General features: G+C 35.3%; 3 protein-coding genes across 8 annotated transcripts; 1 reads left to right on the top strand and 2 right to left on the bottom strand.

Moving 5' to 3' along the window:
* The first annotated feature begins 4,986 nt into the window (after positions 1-4,986).
* On the top strand, positions 4,987-10,325 carry LOC110804638 (SWI/SNF complex subunit SWI3A). 2 transcript variants are annotated; one of them, XM_022010240.2, is made up of 7 exons: positions 4,987-5,150; positions 5,264-5,835; positions 6,853-7,371; positions 8,453-8,622; positions 8,706-8,755; positions 9,603-9,766; positions 9,887-10,325. In XM_022010240.2, the coding sequence occupies exons 1-7, from the start codon at positions 5,057-5,059 to the stop codon at positions 10,055-10,057; spliced, it is 1,740 nt and encodes a 579-aa protein (XP_021865932.2). In that variant the 5' UTR covers positions 4,987-5,056; the 3' UTR covers positions 10,058-10,325. The 2 variants fall into 2 exon arrangements, with proteins under 2 accessions (XP_021865932.2, XP_021865931.2); XM_022010239.2 differs by having other exon boundaries at positions 6,850-7,371.
* Positions 10,270-13,438, bottom strand: LOC110804639 (ACT domain-containing protein ACR4-like). 5 transcript variants are annotated; one of them, XM_056828635.1, is made up of 8 exons: positions 13,299-13,438; positions 13,067-13,159; positions 12,626-12,671; positions 12,305-12,416; positions 12,150-12,217; positions 11,255-11,830; positions 10,889-10,993; positions 10,270-10,753 (listed from the first exon to the last, which is right to left on the bottom strand). In XM_056828635.1, the coding sequence occupies exons 4-8, from the start codon at positions 12,309-12,311 to the stop codon at positions 10,520-10,522; spliced, it is 990 nt and encodes a 329-aa protein (XP_056684613.1). In that variant the 5' UTR covers positions 12,312-12,416; positions 12,626-12,671; positions 13,067-13,159; positions 13,299-13,438; the 3' UTR covers positions 10,270-10,519. The 5 variants fall into 5 exon arrangements, with proteins under 5 accessions (XP_056684613.1, XP_056684612.1, XP_021865935.1 ...); XM_056828634.1 differs by having other exon boundaries at positions 12,626-13,159; XM_022010243.2 differs by lacking the exon at positions 13,067-13,159 and having other exon boundaries at positions 13,299-13,432.
* A 42-nt stretch (positions 13,439-13,480) lies between these two features.
* On the bottom strand, positions 13,481-14,774 carry LOC110804640 (transcription factor TCP20-like). The gene has a single exon (XM_022010246.2). The coding sequence runs from the start codon at positions 14,595-14,597 to the stop codon at positions 13,647-13,649; it is 951 nt and encodes a 316-aa protein (XP_021865938.1). The 5' UTR covers positions 14,598-14,774; the 3' UTR covers positions 13,481-13,646.
* Positions 14,775-17,840: the final 3,066 nt, after the last annotated feature.

Raw genomic sequence — 17,840 nt, 5'->3', positions numbered from 1 at the left:
ATTCATTTTGAAAAAATTATTTTCCGTCAAAACGAACAGAGGCTTACTCATATTCATCTCACTAAATCTCGCTCCTCTACTTAACATACTCACATTTTTTTGTACGGAGTACTTCAAATTTTTGCATAATTACATTTTGGGAAATTTTCTATGGTAATATTATACTTTGGACAAATTGTATTTTACCACCTATAAAAATCGAAAAATTGTTTTTTACCACCTAAAAAACTAAAACTTGTATTTTACCACCTAAAACAGAATAAAAACTTGTTTTTTACCACCTAAAAACAAAAAAGTAGATGCAACCTTTATGTGTGACTACCTACTTCAATTTCTCTCCAATTTTTTACACTCCCTTTATGAATTTCTTTAACTCTTTCACCCTTCTCTCTTTATTTTCATTAAATTTTGTTAATTTTATGAATTAATAATGGTGAAAAATTATGTGAATTCATGGAAAATAAGAAAGTGTGGGAAGAGAAGAGAGTTATTACATGAAATAGTGGAAGAAAAGAACATATATGAAATATTACCGTTATTGTGCCCCCCCCCCCCCCCCCCACATAACATTTTCATCTATTTTCCCATTTTTCAGGTGGTAAAAAACAATTTAAAAAATAAAATTAGGTGGTAAAATACAAGTTTTAGTTTTTTAGGTGGTAAAAAATTTTTCGATTTTTTAGGTGGTAAAAAATAATTTATCCTTATACTTTTTGCCAATTCTCAATGGTAACAAAAATTTTGCCACTTTTTCTAAAATAGCATTAATAATATATATTCTCTCTAATCTAGCATTATTTTTATAATTTCGACTAAAATAATTTAAATAGAGTTAATCATAGTTAACTCATTTCATTCCCTAAATAGAGTTAATCTAGCAACATTAAACTTATGCTTACTCCATCTAGCCTGATTACCAAGTTTGACCAACCACAATCTTCCTCCCTTTCCCATCTTATCTATTTGCTCCACGGATTTTCTGAATGTGAAAGCTGAGTACGCCCCCGTTGCTTTTCAAACTAGAGAAAAGCATGAGTAATTAAATGGAATGGTTGGCTCTATTAACCACTAATGAGAACTCACGTTAGATACAATAATCTCTGATTATATCCCTCAAATGGTTTTTGTCACAAAAAAGCTGCCAAGGTTTCAATTTAATTCAAACATTTCCCAATTTCTGCATAACTTTGCAAAGTAATCTCATCATCGTCTACTCATCATCTACCCATACATTATCATCATATACTTATAATTATCCACTACAACTATCCCGATATCACCATCTAACCCCACATTATCTTCATCATCCACACTCACTTCATCAGAATCTAAACATTTAATGTCCCTGCCATTAACACTGAATTCTAAGTCATTTTCAACTGCTCAATTGTTAAGTATGAACCACCGCTCAACTATTTTCATATACTAATAAGGCTCGGGATTTATATTGCATTTTAGAAATTATTCCTATATCTTGGGAGACCGTGCCTGAACAACTAGTATTCCGAAAACGACAATTATTTAGGAATGGAGATATAGTTAAATCGACCATTGTTTAGAGGCGGGGTGAGTATTGTAACAATAAGTCATTTGTATGAATCTTACCCCTCTCAAGTGAAAAACGGGAATTCTTATATCTTCTAGTTTAGAAAACGAGAAGTTAATAACTTAGGGCTTGTCCGGCACTGTTGCAGTTTTTCGTTTTTTTCCTTAAAAAAACAAAAATAAAACTGTTAGGGTAAAGTGTTGTGAAAAACAAATATTGTCCATTTTTCATGAAACTACAACGGAAAAGATAAAGTTTTATGATTTTGGTTTTTTTCGGAACAACGTTCTATCATCTTGCACGCTATCCCCCCCCCCCCCCCCCCCCTCTCTCCTCTCCTCTACTCGCCTCTCTGGTCTCTCATGTCTTCTTTACCCATAAATTTCTCTCTCTTCTTTCTGGGTTGTTCAGTGTTACAGATCTAAACTATTTTTCCCCAAATCCACTTATCTAAGAAATTTTATATCTCCTCTAATAATTTGTATCTCCCTTTTCAATATTTCATCCTTGAAATTAAAAGATTTTTCAAACAAAGTTTGAGAAATATGGGGTTTCGATATTTTTATTTTTGGTAATGATCGATGATATAATTCTAGTTGAAGAAGAACCGAAGAAAATTAATGTGTTTGATGTTTCAAATTTCGACTATTGGTGTCAAGCACATAATTTTAGTCGAAGAAGAACTGAAGAAAATTAATGTGTTTGATGTTTTTAATTTCAAGCATTGGTGTCAACTGTCAAGTACAAATTGATGGTGCTAAATTGGTAATGGCATTGTTCATGTGCACCAATTTAATCAAAATTAGTTCTCTGTATATACAAAATTATAGTTGAAAAACATCGATTGTTGGATATTCTTTTAATTATATTATGCAAATATCCAATCAAACACCAATTTAAGGTGGTCTTGTATATGTGCAGTAAATTTTTCATTTGCAGAATAAAAGAAAGAGAAGAAGATGGGTAGAAAGGAAGATGGGTAGAGAGGGAAGAAGATGGGTAGAAAGGACTTAAAAAAAATAAAAAACAGAAAAAAATTATTATGAAATAGATAGGTGGGCCGTGGTAGCAATATCCTAAACGAAGTGGGTTAGCACTTTGGAGTTAGCAAGAATAAACTAATTACACGGAGTAGGTTTTTATTCAGTTTTGAAAATTTTGGAAACTAAAACTTAAATTGGTTTTCAGCTTTTTAAAAACTAAAAACTAAAATTCCAAAGTGATACCGAATATGCCCTTAGAGATCCAACCGCTCAATTATTTTCATATACTAAGGCTATGTTTGGCAAAACTAACTGAAATAGAGCTGAAACTGATAAGATAGCTGAAATTGATAAGGTTATACCTGAAACTGATAAGGTGCTGAAAGTGCCAAGGTAACTGATAGATGAACTGTTTGGTAAAACTGATTGTTTAAGTAATAAATTTTTTAATTAATATTTTACATGTCCACAATTTTTTATACCATTAACAAGCAAAATATAAATACTCCGTACATGATATTTGAATAATCCATACCAAAGTAAACATTGATACTTCATACTCGATATGTATCAAAGTAAACATTGATATTGGTCATCGATTATTCTACAGAGTATTTTTTTTAACTGGTACGGAATGTCTCTTTGGCTAGTAACTATGGAGTAACTTTTTTCTTAATTCATTACTTGTACACCCTCCGTCCCTTAATACTTGCACCGGTTTTCTTTTCGGGTCGTCCCTTAATACTTGCACCGCTTCTATAAATGGAAATTTATACCAATATTATATTATTTCTCACACTTACTTACTAACCCACCTACACCCATATTCCCTATAAAAAATCATTTAAAAATTCACACCCCACTCACCACTCTCCACCTCTTACACATTTCCCACTATCAACTATATTAAAAAACACCCATTAAATTAATAAGTCAATTCAAATGTCTTAAACTCCGCACCGATCAACCGGTGCGAGTATTAAGGGACGGAGAGAGTAGAAAATTTCAATCCAACTAAATAATGTGCCCATCAACCAACCCGGCCATTTGTCAAAACTTGAGATGAAACAAATTTTTACAAGAAATAAAATGAAAAAAAAGATAAAACCATGAAAAGTAAGTGACAAAATCAAATTGAAATAAATATATCCCATAAGGAGTACATGGAGTACAAATGTACAATCAATATTTTTATCTTTCTACCTTTCTTCCACCTCCTTCCTCTCTCCATTTCTTCATTATAGTGAAGAATACCAAATTAAGGATAAAAGGAAAACAACTTTTTATTCACCCCTAATTTTCTCTTCTTTCAGATCTTCAATTCGTACATTTTAATCACAGATTTTTGTTCAAACCTTAAATTTACCTCCGAATCACCAGCAAACACCTCAAATTGCTGGAATTATCAGAGGGGTTAACATAATTAGATTTTTAGGTTTTGAAGAACAATGAAAGGGATTGTGATTCAAGATATTGATATGAGATTTGATAACTGAAGAAAGATGCGGTGATGCAGGGTTGTGTAGAGGACCGTGCAGAGGCTACTACTAACAGGAACAATAATTTTTGTTGATTAATAATTTGTTGAAAGTGAAAAATACAGCTGAAATTCGCGACTGATTGTCAAACGTTACTCCGACTAGCGTCTCAATTTCAGTCTCCTTTAGGGCCTGAAATTTAGTTTAGGCGGTTTAACAAACACTTCTAAAATAATAAGATCCTAAAAATTTCAGCCAACTAATCATTTGAGTCACCTGAAACGGAGGAAGTCTTTGTCACAAGTGACTAGTGTTCATATTGGACACAAGTGAGTACCAATACAGAATTTGGAGTACCAATACAGAATATGTTAGTACCAATACAAATTATGTGAATACCAATAATAACACATATGACTTATATTGGTGGTATTTCTAAGTAATTTTGCATTTTGGTACTGACATATTATGTGTTGGCACTCAAGATGATTGTATTTGGATCACTGGTGTCCATGTGGACGCAAGTCACTTGAGGTTTAGAAACCCTCCAATAGTTGTTGTTTTTAGAATTCTAGTTATTCGAGCACGGTTTTTCAAGATATAGAAAAATAATTTCTAAAACATAATATAAATCTCAAGTCTTATTAGGCTCTGTTTGGTAACTCATTTCAGGGAGGGTTTCTAAACCTCAAGTGACTTGTGTCCACAGGACACAAGTGATCCAAATACAATCATCTTGAGTACCAACACATAATATGTCAATACCAAAATACAAAATTACTTAGAAATACCACCAATATAAGTCATATGTGTTATTATTGGTATTCACATAATTTGTATTGGTACTAACATATTCTGTATTGGTACTCCAAATTCTGTATTGGTACTCACTTGTGTCCAATATGGACACAAGTAACTTGTGACAAAGACTTCCTCACAAGTCACAACTATTGTAGTTAAATCGACCATTGTTTAGAGAGGGAGTAGTATTGTAACAATAAAACACAAAAAAATAAAACAAACAAAATAACTAACTCAGGCGGCGCAACATGGAGACCGTCCCAGATCGTCTCCCTCTTTCTTCTTCTTCTCCCGCAGATGCTTCTTCTCTACTCGACTTCTACACTATCCCCAGTCACTCCTGTAACTCTTTCTGCTCAATTCTTAAACCCTAACCCTAGCTTATCCAGTTTCCCCTAAAGTTTCTTAATTTCAACTGTTGTCTAACCTTTAATTGATTTCTTGTGTTGTTGCAGTTTGGTTTTCGTGGGATTCTATTCACGAAACAGAGAGAATCGAGCTTAGGGAGTTCTTTGATGGGAGTTCGTTCACGAGAACCCCTAAAATCTACAAGGAGTATAGGGATTTCATTATTTGTAAGTACAGAGAAGAGCCTTCTAAACGGCTAACGTTTACCGAGGTTCGTAAATCGTTGGTGGGTGATGTTTGTATTCTTAATAAAGTGTTTAATTTTTTGGATAAATGGGGTTTGATTAATTTCAGTGCTCCTCCGCCGCCGGGGCCGGCGGCGGCGGTGGAGGTGGAAGAAGGTGTGGTGGAGGGTCCGAAGGTGAGGGTTGAAGAAGGGGCGCCAATTGGGGTACGGGTTGTGGGGACTCCGAATACGTTAAAACCGTTGAAGGCGCCATTGTCTGTGGCCGGTGGTGGCGATGAAGGTGGCGGTGGTGGAGGAAGGATTGATAACGGGTTTAAATTGCCGCCGTTAGGTTCATATTCGGTTGTTTTTGAGGATGTGGAGGGAGAAAAAGGGCTGGTATGTGGGAATTGTAAGGAAAAGTGTGAATCCAAGTGCTATGAATGCACTAAGGTACTCTCTTTTCTTTTGTTTTCATAAGTTTTTATGATTGTTTGTGAGTTGTTATCAATTGAGATTGTCATATTTGGATTTTGTTTTGATTGTAATTGTTGCTGTTGTTGATGGAAATTGGGTAGAGTTTTTTTGGTTGAGTAGTAACTCTTCCGGATTTGAAGTGCATACATCAACTATCATGGTTCCGAATTCGTGAAGCTTTACCTAAATATTTATAATGTAAATGATAATCGATGAACCAGAGTTGCCTTATGATGCATATTTGTCTTTAAAACTTGTTGAAAGTTCGTCTTGAGTCTGTGACATGCAAATATGCCTTAAGATGCATTAAGGCATATTTGTCTTTAAAATTGGTTGAAAGTTTACCCATGGCATGCAAAATTGCAAATATGTATCACCATCAATAGAAACTTGTATTATTATTAATAGGAAATATATCGACATATAGATGCATATTCTGAGCCACAAATGTTCTATATCAAGCTGACAAAGGGCGGTAAATTAATATTTGGCTTCGCTGATTCTATATTCCGTGGAAGAATTTTGGTTTATAGTAATACTGCTAGGACGAATTTTCGTTCCGTTATTAAGAATGCAAGTCGCTTCATGTTGTTTCCCCCCAACAAATGTGTCACATCTTCTTTTTCTTTTCTCATAACCATAGTTTCCCTTAGAAGTCATTTTTTCTCTCTTCTTTTTATCAGTGCAATGAATTGTAACCTCTTTTTTTTAAGGGGAAATGAACTTTAACATTTAGTTATTCTTCATTTATGATCTCTGGTAGTTTAGTGGGTGTTGTTGCAATGGAGAGCAGTGATTTATTATGGAATCGGCGCATAACTATTTGGTGTAAGGGGTTTTGTTTCCCAGCTCCTAGCAGTTTATTTTTCACATCTTTGTTGTTTCTACTATTAGTTAGGATGGCTTTCTCCCTCCACTGGCGGGCACGAGTTTTATTTTTCAAATCTTGTTTAATATACTTCTGGCTAAGTTATTAAATGTTATTTTTAGCAGGAGAAATTTATACTATGTTTGAAGTGCTTTGAGAAAGGTGCATACGGGGAAACCAAGTCTTTGGATGATTTCAAGTTGAATGATAGCATTGAAAACAGTGTCAATCAAGCAGGTTTGTGGACTGAGACAGAGACTCTTCTTCTTTTGGAATCCATCCTGAAGCATGGGGATGATTGGGAACTAGTTGCTCAAAACGTGAAGACAAAAACTAAGCTTGAATGTATTTCACGGCTCATTGAGTTGCCATTTGGGGAACTCATGCTGGGTTCCCATGGAAAGTTATCTGCCAGGGCTGTTGTTGGTGGCAGTGATGCTGGTCAAGAGCAGAAGGCCTCTAGTATAACCCAAGAAAATAGCAAGATGGAGCTCTGTTATCATCCGGACAATCAACATCTGGAGAACAATCATCAGCAAGATATTGTTGTAAGGGAGAGTACCGAGGAGACAGAGAACCTGGAGCCTCCTTCAAAGAAAAGCCGCATTGATTCTTCAGATCCTAGCAGGTCTTTAATGGAACAGGTTGGAGCATTTTATCTTAAAGATTTTTACCAATTGTTCTCTTGATGTTTCATATAATATAACTCTAGTAATTATAATATAACTCCCACACAGGGCGGTTTAGGACGGTAAAACATGTGCTGTCTTATGGGTAAACACTTTTCTTGACCTTGACCTTGACCTTTTTCTTGTGGGCTCTAGTTGTTACGGTGAGAGATCAGTTGTTATGTAGTTAGTGTATGTGTTTATTCTTAATAATAAAGCCCCTTTCAGAGTCTTGCTTTCTTTATCTAAGAAATGGACAATGGCTTATTAAGGTTATTGGCAGAACTTTCATTTGCACGTTATCCATTGACCATTTTTTAGTTTTGGGTTCGGTTAGCTTCTTCCCCACCTATAAACAAATTCATGATAACAAAATTGTTATTTTTTCACTTCATGAAACAACACTCGAAGCATTAGTTTCTCTGGTACTTTATCTGTTTTCAGCAATTATTCATCACATAACATGTATTATCTCTCTCTTGAAATTCCTGCCTCTTTTTCCTTCTTTTTTTGGGATGGGGGGGGGGGGGGGGGGGGTTGTTGGAAAAGCCATGTTGCCTTGAATCACGCACAACTATAAGAAGATTGTTTCGTATAGCCCATGGTTGCAAATGTTTTGCCTTCCCAATCAAATGGGAAATTTATAGGTTAATCACCAATGTGCTTGATTTATCCTCATAATTCAAGCTTTAAACTTGCCCAGTAGTTACTGGTAGCTTGTAATGCATCAGGTATAGCCTGTATAGGGGAAGGGAACATTAGGGAGTGTCATAATAATGCTGTTATGGATAGCTTGAGCAACAAGAAGAGGGTAGTTAGTCTATCTATAAATAAAGGAGTTTAGGGAAAGGTAAAGGAGGATGTTGGTTATTCTTTTATCTCCATTTACTCTCTCTACCTAAGTCGTATACTTGTATTCCACCATTGATGATTTACTTGCATCAACTGATACAACTACTATCGGTTTCGATCTAATTAAACCAGTAACTAAACAATATACCGCTCGGATATATTACATAGCTCTCCTCATTTGTGATAAATTTAATTATTTCATCAGGTAGCTCTCATTTCCACCATGGTTGCCCCTCGAATAACTGCAACAGCTGCTGATGCTGCTGTCTCAGTTCTATGTGATGGAAACCCCTTGTTGAGGGAGGTTTTCTATTCAGATGAGCATGCTTCCATAGACGAGCAGAAATCGGGCAATCTCGGTATGGAAATGGAAAGGTATTTAGTTTCTTTCTTTACAGACCTGGATTATAATTCTTTTTGATTATTTATCAATGCTCTCTTTGACCTCAAAATTTCAGGGCTTTTCAATCTGAGGATCAAGAAATGAAGGACGCATCTAATCCTTCAGGTATTTTACACATTATTATTACGACCAAATTACCAGCTTGTAATATATGTAAAGGGGGCTTTCCATTTACCACATGGTTGTCCACATCTGTATGAAAAAAAATAGGTGGCATTTTGGTATGTATGTATATCTACAGTATCAAATATACCTACATCTTGACCAGAAGTCAGAGGAAGGGCGTGTGTATTGTACTTCATTATTTGATTCTATTTTCTACCAGTTTTAATTTTCTATCATGAATAGTAGTAACTCCCTAAACTAGGCTAACTACTTTTATCCTTCATCTACCTCAACAGAAACACCTAAGTACTCCACTTCTCTTATTTTGTTTATAACCCTTTTTTCCAACTCCCCCTGAGATGAAGAGGATGTTTTTGCCCATGCTTTCCTTCCTATTTTTTTTTTAACTTCATGCTTCCACCCTCTCTATTTCCTACTACCAAATAGTGCTACGACTTCTAATAAAACGAGGAAATGGTGCTTGATATAATTAGTTTGTGATGTCCATTCTTTCCACTATATTTGACAAAAATGTATGTTTATTCAGCTTTTTGGCTAATTTTAAACGCCAAAATGTTGCCAGAATTTCTGTGTAAAGGTGGTAAACTCCCTAGTTTTACAGAACTATCTTATAATTTCAGCACATTATATGACCTACGACTAGGTTGTAGAATTAAGTGAGATTCTTGCTCCTTGTAGCACATTAAGTTGTGTTTAGAATATTTTTCCAAGTAATGGGTTAGTTTTCTGCATAATTATTTACTTATCTAATCTCAAATGTTTTCTTTAAATATCAGTTATACTTTGTATTAACGAAGTTATCTCACTCCATAAAATGCCTTTGCAGAGATGGACAAGATATCTTCAGTAGGAGAATCCATTCCTTTAGCCTTAAGGATGAGAGCAGCAGTTGCTACAGCGCTTGGAGCAGCTGCTGCTCATGCCAAGTTATTGGCTGATCAGGAAGAAAGGGAGATTGAACACTTGATGACCTTCATTATTGAAACCGAGGTAGAAACTTGTTCATTTTTTTTTTGTCTTCAATTCTATTTTGAACGTGTTTTAAAATATCATGGACATACTTGTCAATTATTGTTTCATCAATGCCTTGTTTTTATGAACGATGAGCAGTTGAAAAAATTACAATGCAAAGTGAAGCACATGGAGGATCTAGAACATATGATGGAGAAGGAACATGTACTCTTAGAGGAGTCAAAGGACGATATAATCGCACAGAGGGTGGCCACTTTGGGAAAAATCTTCGACGCAGGAATATCCCGTCCAAGGGATCATAATTTGTAGAAACTGCAGTTAGTTAGTGTAAAGCACCCGGTTGTGGTTCGTTCTTTGAAGAAATTTATGCGAAGTTCATGGCTGGTTTTCCGGGATGCCGTGAAAGGTAGGAATTCGATTTCCTCCATGTTGTATCCATAATTGTCCCCCTATTTAGCAACTACCTGATAAATAGCTGAGCAGCCATTGCATATTTGGGCTTCAAATGTAAACAGATGGTGTAAAGATTAAAATTTGTTGCTTTTGAATGCTCATTTTATTAATTTATTTCAGATCACCAAGGTACAAAAGTGTAGTGATATAATTGTTTATGTACCCTAATACAATAACTGTATTTAGGAAAACAGTTATTCTGCAGAATGGTTTACTGGTTAGACATGAAAAAGTTGTTTATCAGTGCAGCTAGACGCCTCATTTGATTACCAAAAAAAAAGCCTCTAGCTTTCCGTTGGAATGCCATGGGGGAGCAACCTAGCTTTTGCTTCGCCGGTAGCATGTTTCCCCAATCTGCTCCTGTATCAAATCCATGGTCTTCTGATCAACAGTTTTACCGCTTATATCAGTGATCCAATAAATGTGTTTTGCTTTTTCATCAACAGTAGAAATCTGTGCTCCCTTGATCCAGCAACCCATATCTTTAAATACAGTCGTGACCTCAGATAATTGAATTAGCTTGCTATCAGTACAAATTTCCAGCTCCACCCCCTGCAAAATTACTAGTAATTTCAATGTCGTTCATGGTTAACATCATATAAGCATTAAGCTCTAGCAGTCCTATAATGAACAGTGTGCTTTGTCATATACTAAAGCCATTAGTCTTAAGTTTGATCTTGAGGTCACCTCTGAGTCCGGACTATTAATGGTTTGTTCAAGAATCGCCTGCAGGTATTTACGCTCCTCCACTGTGCTGATTGTGCGTCCATCAATATGCCTAATGTAGTATTCCTGCATTTGTATGAATATAAGTATCTTATTCATCTTGGTAGTAATCCACTACCCATAGTTACCATCAGACTCTGTTGCACTAGGCTCTGTTCTGTTTACCTTATTTCAGGAAAAATAATTCAGATAATATAAGGTTAGAAAAAGTAAGTGAAAATCAGGTGAATAGAACGCAACCTAAGAAAGTAACGGACACGGGACACCATAGAACTTCATATTGCCAAAATTGAAACTCAAGACTAGTATATGTTTAACCATTTGTACCTGGTGAGTATCCATCTTTCCTATTGTTACTGATCCATGAAACACTGCATATTGCATAACCATCAGAGCACTTATTGTATCAAGCAAAAGTTTTGTTCTGTCGTCGGACCATATTTCTACAAGCGTATAGTCTCTGTCCTTGCAGTCTGACACTGTAATGCGTGTTCTTGAACGCTTGCCTTCAACATTTTGAATCTCCACGTTTTCTTTATTGGCAGTTTTCACATCATAGAGTTTACCAGTTTTGTGTTTTAGTCTTTGTGGAGACCTGAACTTGACTGACGGTTTGATTATACGGCCCAAATCTTTCTTGATCCTGGATATTCTTGTACTGTCAATGATTTCACACCCTGAAAATTCATCTACTACATTTATAATTGCTGAAGCATGATGCTTATGAGTCCACAAGTCCGCATTCACAATATGACATCCATGATGTGTTAAAGCCTCAGAAAGCTCATACAGCAACCCTGGCCTGTCAATGCCTCTCAACATAACCATAGTGTAGCCTTGGTGTGACAACAGTTCGACTGTCTCAGTTGCTGAGTTGAAGAAACATCTCTCAGCTGCAAGAGCCTGTAAAATTTATGCAAATACTACATCAGGAAAGTGCTTTGTCAAATGAGCTTATTAATTAGTTTAAATTGCAAAAGATATTGTAAGAGTGCGTTTTATTCACCTAATTTGTACTTATCTTTTCTGAACAACTGAACTTATTAGATCTTATCAAAACTTATTTTAGTTATAAATTATATTTGGCCAACCTTTCTTTTTCCTGAACTTGTCTTATTTTATCTGGACTTAACCGAACTTATTTTTCCTGAAATAAAATGAAAATAAGGTGAACAAACAGAATTCTGTCCCAAGAAGCAAAGTTGAAAATTGAGAATCTTGCCTTGTATATATGGTCAATAAGTCCTTCTTCTAGGATCTTCTGCCCATACAAGTCCACGACATGAAAGACTGGTAAAACAGAAGCAGGTTCAGAAGGTCATCATAAACTCTGAATATGTATCAAGTGACAGTTATGCAGGTAAGGTATTTACTCACCATCCATGAACCATCCATCCTCGCATGAAACATAAGCTTTAGTCAAGACAAGACTTAAATTGGTGAGGATTCGAATTGTTTCACAAAGAATCTCATGCCTAGCACCGCCAACCTGAATTTAACCCAAACATTCAACTTTCAGAAATGGCAAATTCTGTCCTCTAAAATTTGACATCCAAAACTGTACCAGTAAGAAGAAACCAATTGGGTATTTCGGATAATTCGGCATGTCCAGTTTAGGAAATGTTACACTAGTTATCTAAAAATACAAATCAACCCATTTAAAGATGAGATGAATCCAGGCAAAATCAGGATATCTACCTGTATTATAGTGGCAGTGTCAGAAGTATCATTGTCAATTATTACCCTGCATAAGAAACCAAAAGGCGAATCATGTGAGATTATCATAAAACAATACCAGGTTAAGTAGGAAAGACGAAACCTGAAAATTAAACCTTTTTTTATACAAAAGATTCCCAGGAAGACAACATAAGGCCAACAAACCTATAATTTAAATAAACAAAAAAACGATTGAGAATCCGAAAAGATCAAATTCCCAAAACATATCAGACATATTTTCTAATCAAAGGAGGGGATGCGAAATTCGACGGAAAAAGCAATAAATTAATGGAGAACATTTGTGTAACAGAACAGCATATTGCATATACAATTATACACACACCATTTGTTCTCATCTTGGGATGTCACCATTTTATTCAAGTTTTTAACAAGAAATCATTTTTGTGCAAGAAAATAGCTCACCTTGAGAATGTTTCAAGTACTTATCAGTTATCACCATTCAACATTGCCAATTTGCTAATGTATTTGACTACTTCAATTTTCCACAGCTTCACGCTATCGAATTTCGAAAACGATTTATAGGCAATTTTTGGTGTCAAGGATTTAGATTTCGTAGTTAAAGTCAATAAGATAATTTAATAAACAAAAATTTGAATGGTAAAAATTAATTAATAAAAGAAAAAGAAATCACTACCTTTCAGAATTACAGTACTCCGTAAGATACAAGTACTTTAGGACAGTCTGATAATCCCCATAAACCTGTAAAAAAGGGTCAAACACAACATCCAAGATACAAAACCCAAGATTAAAATAAAAAAAATTAAGATAAAAATACTGGATTTAAATGCAACCCTTTTAAAATAAAAATTTAAAAAATCCGAAAATGATGTTCTTCAGCTTTAACTTGATTTAGTAACATTCCTCACCAATCTTCCTATTTCCACAATTCTCAAAGCATACTTACATTTACATATATGAACCACAAAAAGAAAATCCAAACAGACAGTACTTCACAAAAAACAATGAAAGCAATATCTGATTTCTATTGTTCTCTTGAATTGTCATTAGAATGCGACTGCAACTGCAAGTGATGCTGCTGCTGCTGCTGCTGCTGATGTTGGTGAACGGGTTCCGCAGTTGCTGCTGCGGAACCCGAACCCGAACCCGAACCTGTATTATTTTGTTCATGATCTTGGTGTTGCTGCTGCTGATGTTGTAGTTGCTGTTGTTGCTGCTGTTGTTGCTGCTGATATAATTGTCCAATAACACCACCATGCCCATCTTGCGAAAGCCCGAGTTGAAGGCCGGGAATCTGAGTTCCCCTAGCCAAAATCGGCGTAAAACTCAAAAGACCCATATTAGTAGTAGGCAATCCAACCCCTTGTAACTGAAAATTAGTCACATAACCCGAATTCTGACTCACTAAATTCGACCCGGTATCGAAAACTTGCGCATACCCACCTCCAATAGACGGCCAAATCGATGTACCCACCTGAGATCTCCCTAAATTATCCCCAAAATTCGCCCAATTCGCCCGATTCCCAACCTCAACCCCTGCTCTCAAATCGTTAAGTTTCGAATGTAATCCTAACGAAACAGATGCACCCTGTTGCGAAACCGCAGACGCACCGGAAGACGACGCAGCAAGGAACGAAGCTGGGATAGTCCCACTACCAGTAGCAGCAACGATCGCAGGTTCTGCTTGTTGTAGAAGCCACTGGATTGTTTCGCCATCGGTTTTATGGCCTAATTCTCTTGTAAGCTGAAAAACCCTTGCTGCACAAAGTGCTGGCATTCGAATTCTCCTGCTCCGGCCATCCACTTTTGTGTGTCTGTCTTTGTTTGAGGTTCTCTTTGGTGCTAGCTGCTGTTGTAGCTGTTGTTTCTGTTGAAGGTCGTCTTTGCTGCTGGTGGTTGTTGCGGCGGAGGGGGAGATGGTTACTAGCTGCTGCGGCTGTTGTTGGTTTTCTTCTGGGTTTCTGTTGTCATCCATGTCTGCTTCTGTGGATGTGGGTGAGAAAAGAAGAGAGAGAAAATATGAGTGACTGAATAGTGTATAAAAACAATTTTGTTGTGGCTACTATGAAACAAGATTTTTGAGTTATTTTGGAAAGACACAAAGAGAGGAGGACCCTTCTAGACTTTGGAATACAGAGTCCTACTACTTACTTGACAAAGTTTTACCTTTGTTCGGGTGCAAGATGGAGGTGCTTTTGTAATTTCGGATTATTTATTTTAATTTTCAAATGTTGGTTTTCTTATTTCTTACCTTTATTTTTCATTTTTCATTTTTCATTTTTCATTTTTGATTTTTTAGTTAGAGAAACAAACCTTTAAATAATGTTTTAGGTATGGAGGTCTATAAAATGTGAACTCTTTAATTTTGTGTGGTTACATGGGATCAAGGTTGATTGTTTTCCTTTTATGGAAGATTATTTTCACATTGTCACAACTTACAATACCCAGTCATTAATGATATCATATAACTTATGAGATTGGCCGTTATATTTTTTTTTCAAATTATGTTTAGAGTTTATATATTTTCATCCGATTTTTACATATATGCATTTATTGTAACTTATTTTAACTTATCTGGACATAGTAGCTTTAAAATTAACTTATCTTATAAAATGTGAACATTTTAATCATCTCTATCATATAAGCTTTGAAATTAACTTATCTTATAAATTGTGAACATTTTAATCATCTTTATTATATAAAGAATATTTTGAGGAACTTTGTCACGTAAAATATCTATAGTACCCTCACCCATATTTTAATTGTCAAAAAATATTTTTAGGTGATGAAACAATTTTTTTTTACGCATAGCACCCGGTTCACCAAAGCATAGCTCCAACTACATCCGGATCCGACCCGTGTTGCACACCTTGCTTGTGGTGGGTGAGTCTGCCAACAAGAGTTAGTTTCTGCATATGACGACTCTCGAACCCGAGACCTCCCTTAAGCGGCATCAAGCTTACCTTTGAACCAACTCTATGTTGGTAAGTGATGAAACAATAAGAGCAACTTCAACGGCAAATTAATTGTCCAATTAGCTTGTTATGCCACCAAAGATTTTAAGTTAATTAACTTTCACTTTCGAGCTAGTTTGTATTCCAATAGCAAGCTAATTTACCAAACTAGTTTGATACTCAAACGGTATCATTTTTACAATTAGCCATTTAATTTCAATTTTATTTTAATTATTACTTAAATTTGTATTGGAGAACTTTTTTCCTAGTAAATTAGTTTGCCCAAGCTAATTTATTAAAATCACTCCAATGATTAAGCTAATAAGCTTGAAAATTTTGTGTTTACAAGCAAGTCTCTATCTACAACTATCAGAATTACTTTAATACTCTCTCCGTTCCTAAATACGTGTCCAGTTTCCATTTATGACGTTCCCTTTTATGTGTCCACTTTTCGTTTTTGGACATACACCTTTTCCACTTTTCTATACACTTTTCCCACTTTTCTATACATTTTTCCAACTTTTCCCACTTTTCCATACATTTTTCCCACTTTTCTATACATCATTATTAACTTTTCTTACACATTCTACACTTTTCCTAACTTTTCAATCACCACTCCACTTTTATTTATACTTTATCAATAAACAATTATCTATTTTTTCCTTTCCAAAAAAAAAACAATCCCAATCATTACCTCTTACACACCATTCAATTTTATTAATTACCGTGTACATGTCCAAAGTGGACACATATTTAGGAACGGAGGGAGTACTTTTTATCATAAAAATTGGGGGTTTGAAAATGTTTGCACACATTACATGATTACATGCACCAAGAGCTAATAGCATACAGTATACTACTACCGTACTACGTAGTATTTAAGTGGTTACGTGGAATAAGAGGTAGTTTTTTCCCCTTTTATGGGAGATTGTTTTTACATTGTCACAATTTACAACCCATTGCAATTTATAGAATATGGTATAAATTTTTTAGTCATCCAATAATTGAAAAATTCAAGTTTGGATTCATGTCTAACATGCATTTGCGTTTTCTTTCAATATCCTTCCTCCTAAAGAAAAAGTAAATGAACAATTACATATACAACGTCCTATATTACTAAATTAAACCAAACAACTTTCTTTACAAATTAAAATGTTATCTTAACGACTTAACATGTAAAATTACACCCTATATTCACTCTCAAAGTCACATAAATATCACCTCTCACAATTTTACATTACTATGTTTGTAACAACCTATTGTAGTGTTACCACTAAGTACTACGTACCACCCAAGAGGGGGTAAGAAGTGAGAATAGAGTATGAACAACATTTAGAAGATACCCCAAATTTCCATGATTGTAGCAGCAATGATTGGCTCTCCAATAAAGGACCCAACTGTCAATTGGAGAGACACACATGGATTACCCTTATCATTTATTATTCTGTTTGGTGGTGTTCCACTCTTGGACCATCCTTCCCCACTCTTACTAAAAAGCTTCTACGTTTTTTTTTCCCTTTTTCAAATTTTTGTTTGTCTGATTGGTATTTATAAGTCTGAATGCAAGGAAAATTATAGCTTTTACGAGTAATTGCAATTGCTTTCTACGGAGTAGTATCCTACTCTTTCCGTTTCTCAAAGATTACCTCATTTCGAGTTTTACCGAGAGTACGAGAGTGTTTGTTCGTACATGATACAGTAGAATAAAGATTGATCTGGTGAAAATGTGTCAAATGACCAACTTCACGGTTGAAACCTCGATATTAGTTTTATACTTTATCATGCCCTCTCACATAAAAACTCTTTTTGGATTTGAAGTGTGGTTGCAACATCATGGGTCTTCCCATTTCCAACGCTAAATATTCCACTTTGAAAGAGGTGTGGATGAAATTCATAGTTTCGATCCCGTGATCTTTGTGTCACGCTGCCTCTAATACCATGTCAAATAACCAACTCAACTGCGTCTGTTTTATATACGATGCAGTAAAATGGAGATCAATCGGGTGAAAAAAGAAAAACTGAAAAGTCAATCAATGTACTGTATGTCTTTTTTAGTGGAAGAAATTTTAGCAAATGCCCCTCCTACAATCTACTAACCATATTGACAGGCTGACAGCCATTCAGCCAATATAATGGCAATACCATAGATGTTAACTTGACAGCACCCCAGTTATTACATTAGTCTCGGTAGGGAGTATGAGTGTAGGAATATTTAACTCTTTTTCTATTAGTATAGAAAATCAGGCAAAAAACCTTAATTATTT

Source organism: Spinacia oleracea, chromosome 5 (genome assembly GCF_020520425.1).
Source record: "Spinacia oleracea cultivar Varoflay chromosome 5, BTI_SOV_V1, whole genome shotgun sequence".
Taxonomy (NCBI): Eukaryota; Viridiplantae; Streptophyta; class Magnoliopsida; order Caryophyllales; family Amaranthaceae; genus Spinacia; species Spinacia oleracea.
The sequence above is the reverse complement of the archived record's forward strand: the minus strand, read 5'-3'. Positions and strand labels throughout refer to the sequence as shown.